The sequence below is a fragment of the Amblyraja radiata genome, chromosome 13 (genome assembly GCF_010909765.2).
Source record: "Amblyraja radiata isolate CabotCenter1 chromosome 13, sAmbRad1.1.pri, whole genome shotgun sequence".
Taxonomy (NCBI): Eukaryota; Metazoa; Chordata; class Chondrichthyes; order Rajiformes; family Rajidae; genus Amblyraja; species Amblyraja radiata.
The window spans coordinates 35,836,459-35,849,882 of NC_045968.1; the positions used below are offsets into that span (position 1 = coordinate 35,836,459).

Below are 13,424 nucleotides of genomic sequence, written 5' to 3' on the forward strand. Positions count from 1 at the left end.
CGGCCCTTCGAGCCAATATGATCATGGCTGATCATCCAGAATCAGTATCCTGTTCCTGTTTTCTCACCACATCCCTTGATTCCATTAGCCCTAAGCATTATCTAACCCTCTCTCTTGAACAGGTTGCTCGCTGGTCGGTACGGATACAATGGGCAGAAGGGCCCATTTAAGGCTGTATCTCTAAACTGAATTAAACTTCTGGGGAATGATTTTCACATTTCCTCCAAATTTTCTTTATTACAACAGAGAAGGAGGCCATTTGGCCCCTTGGGTCCATGCTATACCAAACCTCATAACTCCTCCCTTTCGTTCCCTGTGTCCCGGTGGCATGAATTACCCCTGGCTGATGCTGCGTGTCTGTTCATTTCCGCGCAGCGCCAATGCAGTCGGGAGCCAGGACAACCTGGACAACGAGACGGAGACGGAGTCGGTGGTAACCTCGCGGAAGGAGAGGCTACGGCGGAAGGAAGGTCACGAGCACGGTGAGAGTTTGCAAGGGAGCGTGTGAGGAGCGAGGGGGAAGCGGCGGAGATGGCGATGAAGTCAATGGTTGATCGTATCACCTTTGTACTAGTTTAGTTTATTGTTGTCATTTGTACCAAGCAAAGCTTTTTTTGTTGCGTGCTATCCACAAGTGATGTATGGGGCAGAACCCTTCTTCATACCTGCTTCCTATAGATTTTACCTGGCTGTAGATTCAGAGGGAATGAAAAATACAGTAATGCATCCTATGTCTTCATAGAGTCGTACAGCATGGAAACAGGCCCTTTGGCTCAACTTTGCCATGCTGGCCAAGATACCCATCGGCACCAGTCCCATTAGTTATCAGTTAGTATATTAGTAATATTGTCACGTATAATAATGTATACTGCAAAGCTTTTGTTTGTATGGTATCCAGTCGAAGAAAAGACTAAACATGAATACAATCAAGCCATCAACAGTGTACAGATATTGGATAAAGGGAATAACATTTAGTGCAAGGTTAAGTCCAGTAAAGTCTGATGAATCATAGAATCATAGAATCATAGAAAGTAGGTGCGAGAGTAGACCACCAGGTCCGTCGAGCCCGCACCGCCATTCGCTCATGGCTGAACACTAAACAGACACCCTTACCCACAAACAGTAGACACAAGACACAGAACACAAGACACTACCCTCCCCTTTATACCGCTATCTCCCCTCTCCACCCCAAGAACCGCGTGATCTCCTGGGGGAGGCAAAAAACCGGATAAAAACCCAGGTCCAATTCGGGAAAAAAATCCGGGAAATTCCTCTCCGACCCCAATCCAGGCGATCGACACTTGTCCAGGAGATCACTCAGGTCTTACTATACTAACCATACCTAGGTCCATATCCCTGCCCTCTCCCCGTAGCCCCTTATCCCCTTGGCAGCTAAAAAACCATCTATTTTAGATTTAAATATATTTAATGTTTCTGCTTCCACTGCTCCCTGGGGCAGTGAATTCCATAAATTAACCACCCTCTGGGTGAAGAAGTTCTTCCTCATCTCAGTTTTAAAAGAGCCCCCCCTTATTCTGCAACTATGTCCCCTAGTTCTAGTTTCCCCGATCATTGGGAACATCCTCGGTGCATCCACCCGATCAAGGCCCCTCACGATCTTATATGTTTCAATGAGATCGCCTCTCATTCTTCTAAACTCCAAAGAGTAGAGTTCCAGCCTACTTAACCTTTCCTCATATGTCAATCCCCTCATTGCAGGAATTAATCTTGTAAACCTTCGCTGCACTGCCTCCAGGGCTAGTACATCCTTTCTTAAGTATGGACCCCAGAACTGTACACAGTATTCCAAATGTGGTCTCACTAATACTGTGTACAGCTGCAGCAAGACCTCCGTGTTTTTATACTCAATCCCCCTAGCAATAAAGGCCAAAACTCCATTGGCCTTCCTGATTGCTTGCTGCACCTGCATACTAACTTTTAGTGATTCATGTACTACTACCCCTAGATCCCTTTGCATTGCATTACAACGCAGCTCCTCCTCATTTAGAAAATAACTTGCCCTATCATTTTTTTTCCCAAAGTGAATGACTTCACATTTATTAGTATTAAATTTCATCTGCCAAGTTGTTGCCCACTCACCTAACTTATCTATATCCTTTTGCAGACTCTTCCTATCCTCCTCATCCCCTACTTTTCCTCCCATTTTTGTATCGTCCGCAAATTTTGATATATTACACTTGGTTCCCTCCTCCAAATCATTTATATAAATTGTGAACAACTGGGGTCCCAGCACCGACCCTTGCGGAACCCCGCTAGTTACCGGTTGCCATCCCGAGTATGAACCATTTATCCCCACTCTCTGCTTCCTATTTGTTAGCCAATCCTCTACCCATGCTAATATATTACCCCCAATCCCATAATTTTTTATTTTTAGCAATAGTCTCTTATGTGGCACCTTGTCAAAAGCCTTTTGGAAGTCCAAGTATACCACATCCACCGGTTCCCCTTTATCCACCCGGGTTGTTACTTCCTCAAAGAATTCGAGCAGATTCGTTAAACAGGACTTCCCCTTCACAAAACCATGCTGGTTCTGTCCGATGAAGTCATGTTTATCCAAGTGCCCCGTTAGTGTTTCTTTAATAATTGTCTCTAACATTTTACCCACCACCGATGTTAGACTAACCGGTCTATAGTTACCCGCCTTCTGTTTACTTCCTTTTTTAAATATAGGTGTTACATTGGCCATTTTCCAATCCACTGGGACCGTTCCTGTCTCCAGGGAGTTTTGGAAAATTATCACCAATGCATCCACAATCCCCACCGCTATCTCCCTCAAGACCCTTGGATGTAATCCATCAGGCCCAGGGGATTTATCCTCCTTCAGTCTCATTAATTTCCCTAATACCACCTCCTTGGTGATCTTAATAGTATTTAGCTCCTCCATTCCTACCGCCCCCTGTTTATCCAGCGTTGGAATATTTTTTGTGTCTTCTATGGTGAAGACTGATACAAAATACTTGTTTAATGCCTTTGCCATTTCCATGTTCCCCACCAACAACTCTCCAGTCTCACCCTCCAATGGACCAACGTTCACCTTAGCCACCCTTTTTCTTTTTATATAGCTATAAAAACTCTTACTATTAGTTTTTATGTTGTTCGCTAAATTCCTTTCATAGTCTATTTTCCCCGTCTTAATTAATCTCTTAGTTATTTTTTGCTGACCTTTAAATGCTTCCCAATCCTCTACCCTCCCACTATCTCTGGCTACCTTATATGCCCTTGCCTTCAGCCGAATACTATCCTTTATAGTTTTACTGAGCCATGGCTGACTGTTCTTACCCTTACCCCTTTTTTTCTTCATAGGAATAAATTTTTCTTGAAGGTTATACAGTAGATCCTTAAACGTACACCACTGCTCATGTACCGTCTTATTCTTGAGTCTGCTATCCCAGTCAACTTTGATCAGCTCAGTCCTCATACCCTCATAATCCCCCTTATTTAGACTAAGTACCCTAGCCTGAGTTTCAACCTGCTCCCCTTCTATTTGAATATGGAATTCGACCATATTGTGGTCACTTGTTCCCAACGAGTCCCTAACTATGACATTTTTAATTAATCCTACTTCATTACACAGGACCAGATCCAAGATTGCCTCCCCCCTTGTCGGTTCTGTGACATACTGTTCTAGGAACCCGTCTCTAATACATTCTATAAACTCTTCCTCTAGTCTACCCTGCCCAGTTTGGTTTGCCCAATTAATATGAAAATTGAAGTCCCCCATGATTACAGCAGTTCCCTTTTTACATGCGTCAACTATTTGCAGATTTATGTTCTGACTAACAGCGTCACAACTATTTGGAGGTCTATAAATTACACCCACTAGTGTTTTTTTCCCCTTGTTATTCTCTATCTGTACCCAAGCTGTTTCACTATCCTGATCCTTCAACGCAATATCCTTCCTCTCTATTGCCGTTATTCCCTCCCTTATTAAAAGGGCCACCCCTCCTCCCTTTCTTTCCTGTCTATCTTTTCTAATTGTCGAGTACCCCTCTATATTTAACTCCCAGTCCTGATCCCCTTGCAGCCATGTCTCCGTAATGGCCACGATATCATAACTATATATATTTAATTGCACCGTTAATTTATTTATCTTATTTCGAATACTCCGTGCATTTAGATAAAGCACTTTCAGATGATTTTTACTACCCTTCCTTTCTGTTTTTGCCCCTTTTACATCTAGAGCTTTATCTTCACACATTCTGGATCCTCCTGTCACATTTTGATTTTCCGTTTCCCCACTGATACCCTGCTCTATTTCCTCTACCCCTGCCGTTATTACCCCCCTTGATACCTCCCCCCCGCTACTTAGTTTAAAGACCTCTCTACTGCCCTAGTTATATGATTTGCCAGGACCCCAGTCCCAGCACCGTTCAGGTGAAGTCCGTCCTTACAGAACAGATCCCCCCTGTCCCAGTACTGGTGCCAGTAGCCCAAGAAACCAAACCCATTTTTCCCACACCAGTCTTTGAGCCACGCATTCAGCTTTTTAATTTTACGTACCCTCGCCGATTTGGCCCGTGGCTCAGGTAGCAATCCGGAAATCAGTACCCTCGAGGTTCTGCTTTTTAATTTATTCCCTAACTGCTCAAACTCCTTCAGCAGATCCTCCTTCCTCGTCCTTCCTATGTCATTGGTCCCCACATGGACCACGACCACTGGATCCTCCCCCTCCCTCTGCAAATTTCTCTCCAGCATCGCAGAGATATCCTTAACCCTAGCACCGGGTAGGCAACACAGCCTTCGGGACATGTTCTGCTGGCCGCAGAGAACCTTATCTACCCCCCGAATAATACTATCCCCTATTACAACGGCATTTCTAACTCCCCCCTCTTGAATGGCCCCCTGATCCACGGTGCTGCAGCCAGGTTGCTCATCCCTCCCACAGCCCCTGATCCCATCCTCACATTGAGTAAGAGCCTCGGTCATGCTTGTCAGGGACAAGGGCTGTGGCTCCTGCCGCATCTCCTCCTGGTTCCCCCTACCTGCCTCGCTTATGGCCACACCTTCCTTTCCTTGCTCACTAACTACTGAATTAATTAAACTAGTCGGTGTGACCATCCCCTGGCACAAAACATCCAGGTAACACTCCCCCTCCCTGATGTACCGCAGCGTATGAAGTTGGGTCTCCAGCTCATCAATGCGGAGCTCGAGTTCCGCTAGCCTCAAACACTTACTGCAGCTGTAGGGATCATCTACATCAATGGTGTCGACAAATTCCCACATCTCACAGTATTGGCACATCTCCTGGCCGCCCATCTTATATAAGTAATTAACTGGTCCTATTTAAGTATCCCCTACCCGGATACTGTATTGATACACCCCTTATTTATATATTTCTACCTCCTATAAATGGGAAAGTACTCACCCCAGCCGTAAATTACCTACTGGTTTGGCTGTCTAGTGGTAATTCCGTCCGCTCTTCCTGTCTGGTCCACTGCTCCCTTGCAGTGCGTGGCAAACCTCTTAGCCTCTGTTAGCCTCTCGAGTCGCGTCTCCGTCCTTCCTCCCTCGTCGACAGCCCGGCGTATCTCTTGCTAATCTCCTCCTGCTGCTGCTGTTGTTGCTCCCAAAGCTACAGCAGTTCTGAGTGAAAGATTGCCCAGCCTTTTGATTTCTGTTACTGTAGACTGCTGTGACCAGAACTGTTTACAGGACGTTATGTTGAATGTAGGTTCAATGAATGAATGAATAAATAAGTTTATTGGCCACGTATGTACACATACAAGGAATTTGCCTTGGTGCTCTGCTCACAAGTAACAACACGACATACAGTAACAATTAAGAATGACGCATAAAACATTAATAATAAAACATCACATTAATAATAAAACATCACATGTGAATGAAATAAAATATCAGAGCAAAATGATGCTACAGACTTTTGGTTATTGAGTAGAGCTGGTACTCGTGGAAAAAAAGCTGTTTTTATGTCTGGCTGTGGCAGCTTTGACAGTCCGGAGTCGCCTTCCAGAGGGAAGTGCTTCAAAGAGTTTGTGGCCAGGGTGAGAGGGGACAGAGATGATCTTACCCGCCCACTTCCTGGAACTGCAGACGCTGATTTACCAAAAAATACACAAGCTGCTGAAGTAACTCAGCAGGCTAGGTAGCATTTCGTCATCTCTGGAGGACATGGATAGGCCACGTTTCAGATTGTGACCCTTCTCCAGATTAATTTGGTTGTGTGTGGGGAGCGGAGAAAGCTGGTGGAGAGGAGGGGCCGAACAATGCCTGGCAACTGAGATGTGAATGGAGGGGAGGGGTTGATAGGCAGAATGGTTGGGCAAAGGCCAGAGATAAAAAAAGACAAAAGGTGTGAGATAAGGATGAGAAGTGAGAGGTGCGAATTATGAAGCCATTGGAAGGAAAGTGGATGGATGGGGAGAAGAGGGTGCATATCCAGGTGGGGCACAAGCGACACCTCCCAACAAACTCAGTTACTCCAGCACTTTGAGTTTGAGTTTAGTTTAGATTATTGTCACTTGTACCGAGGTACAGTGAAAATCTTTTGTTGCGTGCAGTCAGCAGAAAGACAAAACATGATTACAATCGAGCCATCCACAATGTACAGATACATGATAAGGGAATAACGTGATTAACCTTTAGTGCAAGATAAAGCCAGTAAAGTCTGATCAAAGATAGTCTGTGGGTTTCCAATGTGGTACGTTGTAGTTAAGGACTGTCCGAGGTTATGGGGGAGAAGACCGGAGAATAGGGTTAGGAGGGAGATATAGACTTGATGGGCCAAATGGGCTAATTCTGATTCTATCACTTATGATATGATCTTATGACTGATCTCTAGTTGTTGGTTGGATGGTTCAGTTGCTTGATAACTGCTGGGAAGAACCTGTCCCTGAATCTGGAGGTGTGCGTTTGCACAATTCTATACCTTTTGCCCGATGGGAGAAGAGGGAGTGACCACAGTACGACTCGTCCTTCATTATGCTGGTGGCCTTGCCGAGGCTGCATGAGGTGTAAATGGAGACAATGGAAGGGGGGTTGGTTTGTGTGATGGTCTAGGCTACGTCTGCAATTCTCTGCAATTTCTTGTGGCCTTGGATGGAGTTGTTACCAAACCATGTTGTGATGCATCCCGATAAAATGCTCTCTACGGCGCGTTTCTAGAGATTGGTGAGAGTTGTTGGGGACAAACCAAACTTCCTCATCCTTCTAGGAAGTAGCGGCATTGATGTACTTTCTTGCCTTTTTCAGGTTCTGTATCATTATTGGATGTGCTGGCCTTGACTTGGTTATTGGCTATTTCATGACAACTTTGAGTTGGTATTTACTGTGGAAAAGAATGTTGACAAAGTTCTGATCAAAACTGAACTATTGAATGATTAGTTAACAGTGGGGTGAAATTTAATAGGCAAGATGTACAGGCTAATGGCACATGATTTATGGACACCCCCTACATACTGACCTCCCACAATATTAAATTAAAAAAATCTGACCTACATAGTTCCTCCGAACAGCAGAACCATCTTCTTCTCTGCTTTGTCACAGTGGTGCAGCAGGTAGAGCCACTGCCTCACAGCGCCAGAGACCCGGGTTCGATCCTGACCTCGGATGCTGTCTGGGTGTGGACTTTCTCCGTTTCCCCCCGTGACAGCATGGGTTTCCTCCGGGTGTTCCGGTTTCCTCCCACATCCCAGGTTTGTAGGTTAATTGGCCCTCTGTAAATATCCCCTAATGTACAGGGAGTGGATAGCATGTAGGATAGCATGGACTTGGTGTGAGCGGGTGGGTGATCGATGGCCGGCGTGGACAAGACATAAGTCACTGGTTCAGCCAGTATCAGGCCAAATATGATACCATGACATGTGTTCCATGCACTTAGGAGACCGACAAACCCACATTCTTTCTCATTGCTCAGCCAGCGACAAACCCATGCTTTGCGTCTGTGATTTGTGATTTCTTGGCCTGCTCCCCTCCCCCCTCTGTAACTGTCTGTCCCCTCTCCTTCCTCCATTCAGACAGTGCTGTTGCCTCGTCTCAGCTCCCTGACCTCCCACCTTCACCAGTCTGCTCGTAAATCACCCGGTGACCCCTTTCTGCAAAGGAGGAAATTCCAGAGAGGTGCAAGTTACTTTCATTTAGACATTCAGCGAGGAAACTGGCCCTTCGGTCCACCGAGTCCATGCCGACCGATGATCCCTGCACACTAACACTATCCTACACACACACTAGGGATAATTTACAATTTTACCAAAGCCTATTCAAGGAACAGGGAGACTCTCAAACCACTAGAGATATCTCGAGGTGGTTGTGAGGCTGGAGTGATTACATCATCCAGAAACATTCAGGGACCAGGTTTGTGTGAACCATGAGGTAATCGTTTTGACCCAAAAGTTTTAGCTTTAGGGATACAGCACAGAATCAGGCCCTTCGGCCCACTGAGACTGCACTGACCAGCGATCACCCATAGATTGACCCTCGCATGTAGGATAGAACTATTTACAGAAGACAATTAACCTATAAACACAAACGTCTTTGGAATGTAGGATAAAACCAGAGCAGCCCGAAATAACCCTCGCAATCACAGGGAGAACGTACAAACTCTACACAGACAGCACCTGTAGTCAGGATCGAACCCAGGTCTCTGGTGCTGTAAGACAACAGCTCTACCGCCGTGCCACCATTAAAATGTAAATATCTCCGATAGGATCATCCACTATTGACTGGATTCAGTCAGCAGGCTCGACAATTAACTGCAGTATTTTGTTGATAACGGCAATGTCAAAGATAATCGGTGCTTCCACCATAAACACAGGTGCAAGCTTGCACAGGTTTGGCAGTGTTTGTGTTTTTAATTAGCCACGTGTATCCTGCACCACAGCCCCAGAGCTCAGATGTATACACAGAATAAGCAGCATGGTGGCACAGAGAGTCGATCCTGACCTCGGGCACTGTCTGTTGGAGCTTGTACATTCTCCCTGTGACCGTGTGGGTTTTCTCCAGGTGCTCCAGTTACTTCCCACATTCCAAAGACGTGCAGGTTTGTAGGTTGATTGGCTTCGGTAAAATTGTAATCTATATATTACTAAAACTCTCATCTTGACCACTTCCTGTCTGCTTTGTAATTAAATTTGCGCAAAAACGATCCCTCATAGCGCTACGATTTTTCGCCACCATACTCATCATTCTCCTCTGTTGCAAGTCAAATAAGTTTTATTCTGATTGGTGAAATAGTACAAAAGTTACGCAAATTGGAGGAACAGCACCTGATATTTTGCTTGGGCAGCTTACAACCCAGCAGTATGAATATTGATTTCTCTAATTTCAAGTAACCCCCTGCATTTCCTCTCTTTCTCCCCCACCTTAGTCATCCAACTAGTTCCACTGCTCTCATTCCAGTATCCCTCTTGTTATCACATCATCCCCAGACAACAATGAACCATTATGGGCTCTACCCTTCCATGATCATCTTTTGCCGGCTCTGATTAGTTCTGGCCTTTTTCTACCTCCAGTGTTCCCTCCCTGACTCTCAGCCTGTAGAACAGTTCCAATCCAAAATGTCACCTTTTCTCCAGAGATGCCACCAGACCTGCTGAGTTGCTCCAGCACTTTGTGTCTTTCTACACTGAATCTACGATGTGCTGATGTATAGTAATAATTTTACTGAACTGAAGGCAAAAGAATTTCAGTGTACTTCAGTACATGGGACAATGAAGTATTATTGAGAGGGCATGGGTTTAAGGTAAGAGGGGCAACCTTTTGCACTCAGAAGGTAGTGAGTATATGGAACGTGCTGCGAGAGGAGGTAGTTGAGGCAGGTACAATGACAACATTTAAAAGATACTTGGTCAGGTACATGGATAGGATAGGATTAGAGGGATATGAGGCAGGAGGGCGAATGGGACCAACATATTGGGGGCTGTGGACCTTGTTTCCGTGCTGTATGATTCATGACTCTACGACATTTTTCCAATTCCCTTGAAGCTAGAGAGAGTAGTGGAGGCTTGTTCTACCACCACCCCCATTCTGCACCACATTTTACATCATAACAATTCAACTTGTTAAAAAAAATAGTCTCTCAGGAAAACACAAAGTGCTGGAGGAACACAGCAGGTCAGGCAGCATCTGTGGGGGGAATGGATAGATTACATTTTGGGTTGGGGGCCTTCTTCAGACTGATGAAAAAATAATCCCTTCTTCCTTACTGATTTCTAATTATATTGCCTACATTTCCTCTAGTTTAGTTTAGAGATACAGCATGCACACAGGCCCTTCGGCCCACCGAGTCCGCGCCGACCAGCGATCACTCCGTACGCTAGCACTATCCTACACACTAGGGATAATTTACAATTTTTAAGAAGCCAAATAACCTACACACCTGTACGTCTTTGGAATGTGGGAGGAAACAGGAGCACCCGGAGAAAACCCATGTGGTCACAGGGTGAACGTACAAACTCCGTACAGTCAGGATCGAACTTTGGTCTCTGGTGCTGTAAAGCAGCGACTCTACAACTGCGCCACCACACTGCTTTTCTGCAGCATGGTGGCTCAGCCTTTCTGGCACTGGATGCAATTTGTGCCACCAAACTTAGTCAAAACTAATCAAAGTATTAAATTATCGTGTAGCAATCTCTGCCAAAGCCTTCCCCATAACAGAAACCTGAGAACTGAGCTATAAATCTCCTCCGTGTCAGTGCAGAAGACTACTTTAACTCCCTTGGGCATTGTGGAATTCTGCGATTGAAAATTGATCGTTATTGCAGTGAAGCCAGTGTAGAAATAATTTCCTTCAGGGAATGGACGGCCAACAATGTTTACCCATGTCTAAAGAAGGATCTCGACCCGAAACATCGCCTGTCCATTCCCTCTGCAGGTGTTGCCTGACCCGCTGAGTTCCTCCAGCACTTTGTTTTTGTTACCCAAGTCAGACACTGAAAAAGAAATAACTATCTATACAACATTTCTCTTGACCTCAGAATGTCTGAACTTATCAAACATCTAATGTTATTGATCTGAAATATTATTGTTATGGAGTAATACAGCACAGAAACTGGGGAATCAAGAACCAGAGGGCATAGGTTTAAGTTGAGAGGGACGAGGTTTAATAGGAATCAGAGGGGCAACCTTTTCACACAGAAGGTGGTTGTTTATGGAATGAGAGGAGGCATTTGAGGCAGGTACAATAACTTTTAAAAGACATTTGAACAGGTAAATGGGTGGGAAAGGTTGAGATGAATATGGGCCAAATGCGGGGAGGATTAGAGCAGATGGGACATTTTGGTTGACATGTATGAATTGGCCTGAAGGACCTATTTTCATGTTGTATGACTCTCTCTGACTCTCTGTTATTTGTATCTGCCTCAAGTAACTTCCTCTGGCAAAACACAAAGATATGACAGGGTTCCGTTGCTGGGAAGCAAATGCGGCCGTGATCTGTGTTCCCAATCGGCAGAAACTTGCCGAATTTGTGGGAGAGTCTGGGACCAGAGGTCATAGCCTCAGAATAAAAGGACGTTCCTTTAGGAAGATGAGGAGGAATTTCTTTAGTCATAGGTGGTGAATCTGTGGAATTAATTACTACCATGGAGGCCAAGTCAATAAATATTTTTAAGGCATAGATAGATAGATTCTTGATTAGTACGGGTGTCAGAGGTTATGGGGAGAAGGCAGGAGAATGGGGTTAAGAGGGAAAGATAGATCAGCCATGATTGAATGGCAGAGTAGACTTGATAGGCTGAATGGCCTTATTCTGCTCCTATCACTTGTGAACTTATGAAGCCTACATCAGTAGGCAAGCCCGGTCCAGTCTCTCAAACACTCATCCACATGTTGGGGCTGCACATAAGGTGGGCATTTGTACGCTGGGTTTGCAGTCTTAATTTTTATCCTGGTTAAGAGGTGAATAAGTCTTCATTTATCCTAGTTAACAGATAAAGGACAAAGGGTCTCGACCCGAAACGTCACCCATTCCTTCTCTCCAGCGATTCTGCCTGCCCTACTGAGTTACTCCAGCATTTTGTGTCTATCTTCGGTCTTCACATATCCTGGTTAAGAGGTAAATGGGCCCTTATTTATCCTAGTTAAGCAGTTAGTAAGGCTTGTGTAGGATGCTGGTTGAAACCAAAGATAGATATAAAATAACTGAGTAACTCAGCGGGTCAGGCAGCATCTTTGGAGAAAAGGAACAGATGATGTTTCGGGTTGGAACCCTTCTTCAGTAAATACAGTGGCTTGCAAAAGTTTTCATATCCCTTGAACTTTTCCACATTTTGTCACGTTACAACCACAAACGTAAATGTATTTTATTGGGATTTTATGTGATAGACCAACACAAAGTGGCGCATAATTGTGAAGTGGAAGGAAAATGATACATGGTTTTCAATTTTTTTTACAAATAAAAAACTGAAAAGTGTGGCGTGCAAAAGTATTCAGCCCCCTTTACTCTGATACCCCTAAATAAAATCCAGTGCAACCAATTGCCTTCAGAAGTCACCTAATTAGTAAATAGAGTACACTTGTGTGTAATCTAATCTCAGTATAAATACAGCTGTTCTGTGAAGGCCTCAGAGGTTTGTTAGAGAACATTAGTGAACAAACAGCACCAAGAAGTCCAAGGAACACACCAGACAGGTCAGGGATAAAGTTGTGGAGAAGTTTAAAGCGGGGTTAGGTTATAAAAAAATATCCCAAGCTTTGAACATCTCACGGAGCACTGTTCAATCCATCATCCGAAAATGGAAAGATTATGGCACAACTGCAAACCTACCAAGACATGGCCGTCCACCTAAACTGACAGGCCGGGCAAGGAGAGCATTGATCAGAGAAGCCGTCAAGAGGCCCATGGTAACTCTGGAGGAGCTGCAGAGATCCACAGCTCAGGTGGGAGAATCTGTCCACAGGACAACTTTTAGTTGTGCACTCCACAAATCGGGCCTTTATGGAAGAGTGGCAAGAAGAAAGCCATGGTTGAAAAAATGCCATAAGAAGTCCCGTTTGCAGTTTGCCACAAGCCATGTGGGGGACATAGCAAACATGTGGAGGAAGGTGCTCTGGTCAGATGAGACCAAAATTGAAGTTTTTGGCCTAAATGCAAAACGCTATGTGTGGCGGAAAACTAACACTGCACATCACCCTGAACACACCATCCCCACTGTGAAATATGGTGGTGGCAGCATCATGCTGTGGGGATGCTTTTCTTCAGCAGGGACAGGGAAGCTGGTCAGAGTTGATGGGAAGATGGATGGAGCCAAATACAGGGCAATCTTGGAAGAAAACCTGTTAGAGTCTGCAAAAGACTTGAGACTGGGGCGGAGGTTCACCTTCCAGCAGGACAACAACCCTAAATATACAGCCAGAGCTACAATGGAATGGTTTAGATCAAAGCATATTCATGTGTTAGAATGGCCCAGTCAAAGTCCAGACCTAAATCCAATTGAGAATCTCTGGCA

At 44.9% G+C, this 13,424-nt stretch overlaps 1 protein-coding gene across 1 annotated transcript in view; it reads left to right on the forward strand.

The window, feature by feature from the left end:
• dvl3 (dishevelled segment polarity protein 3) overlaps window positions 1-13,424 on the forward strand; it is an 86,481-nt gene that overhangs the window by 34,507 nt on the left and 38,550 nt on the right. The window contains exon 4 of the mRNA XM_033031762.1: window positions 376-482. Coding sequence (XP_032887653.1) covers window positions 376-482 — 107 coding nt within the window. The remainder of the gene's footprint in view (window positions 1-375; window positions 483-13,424) is intronic.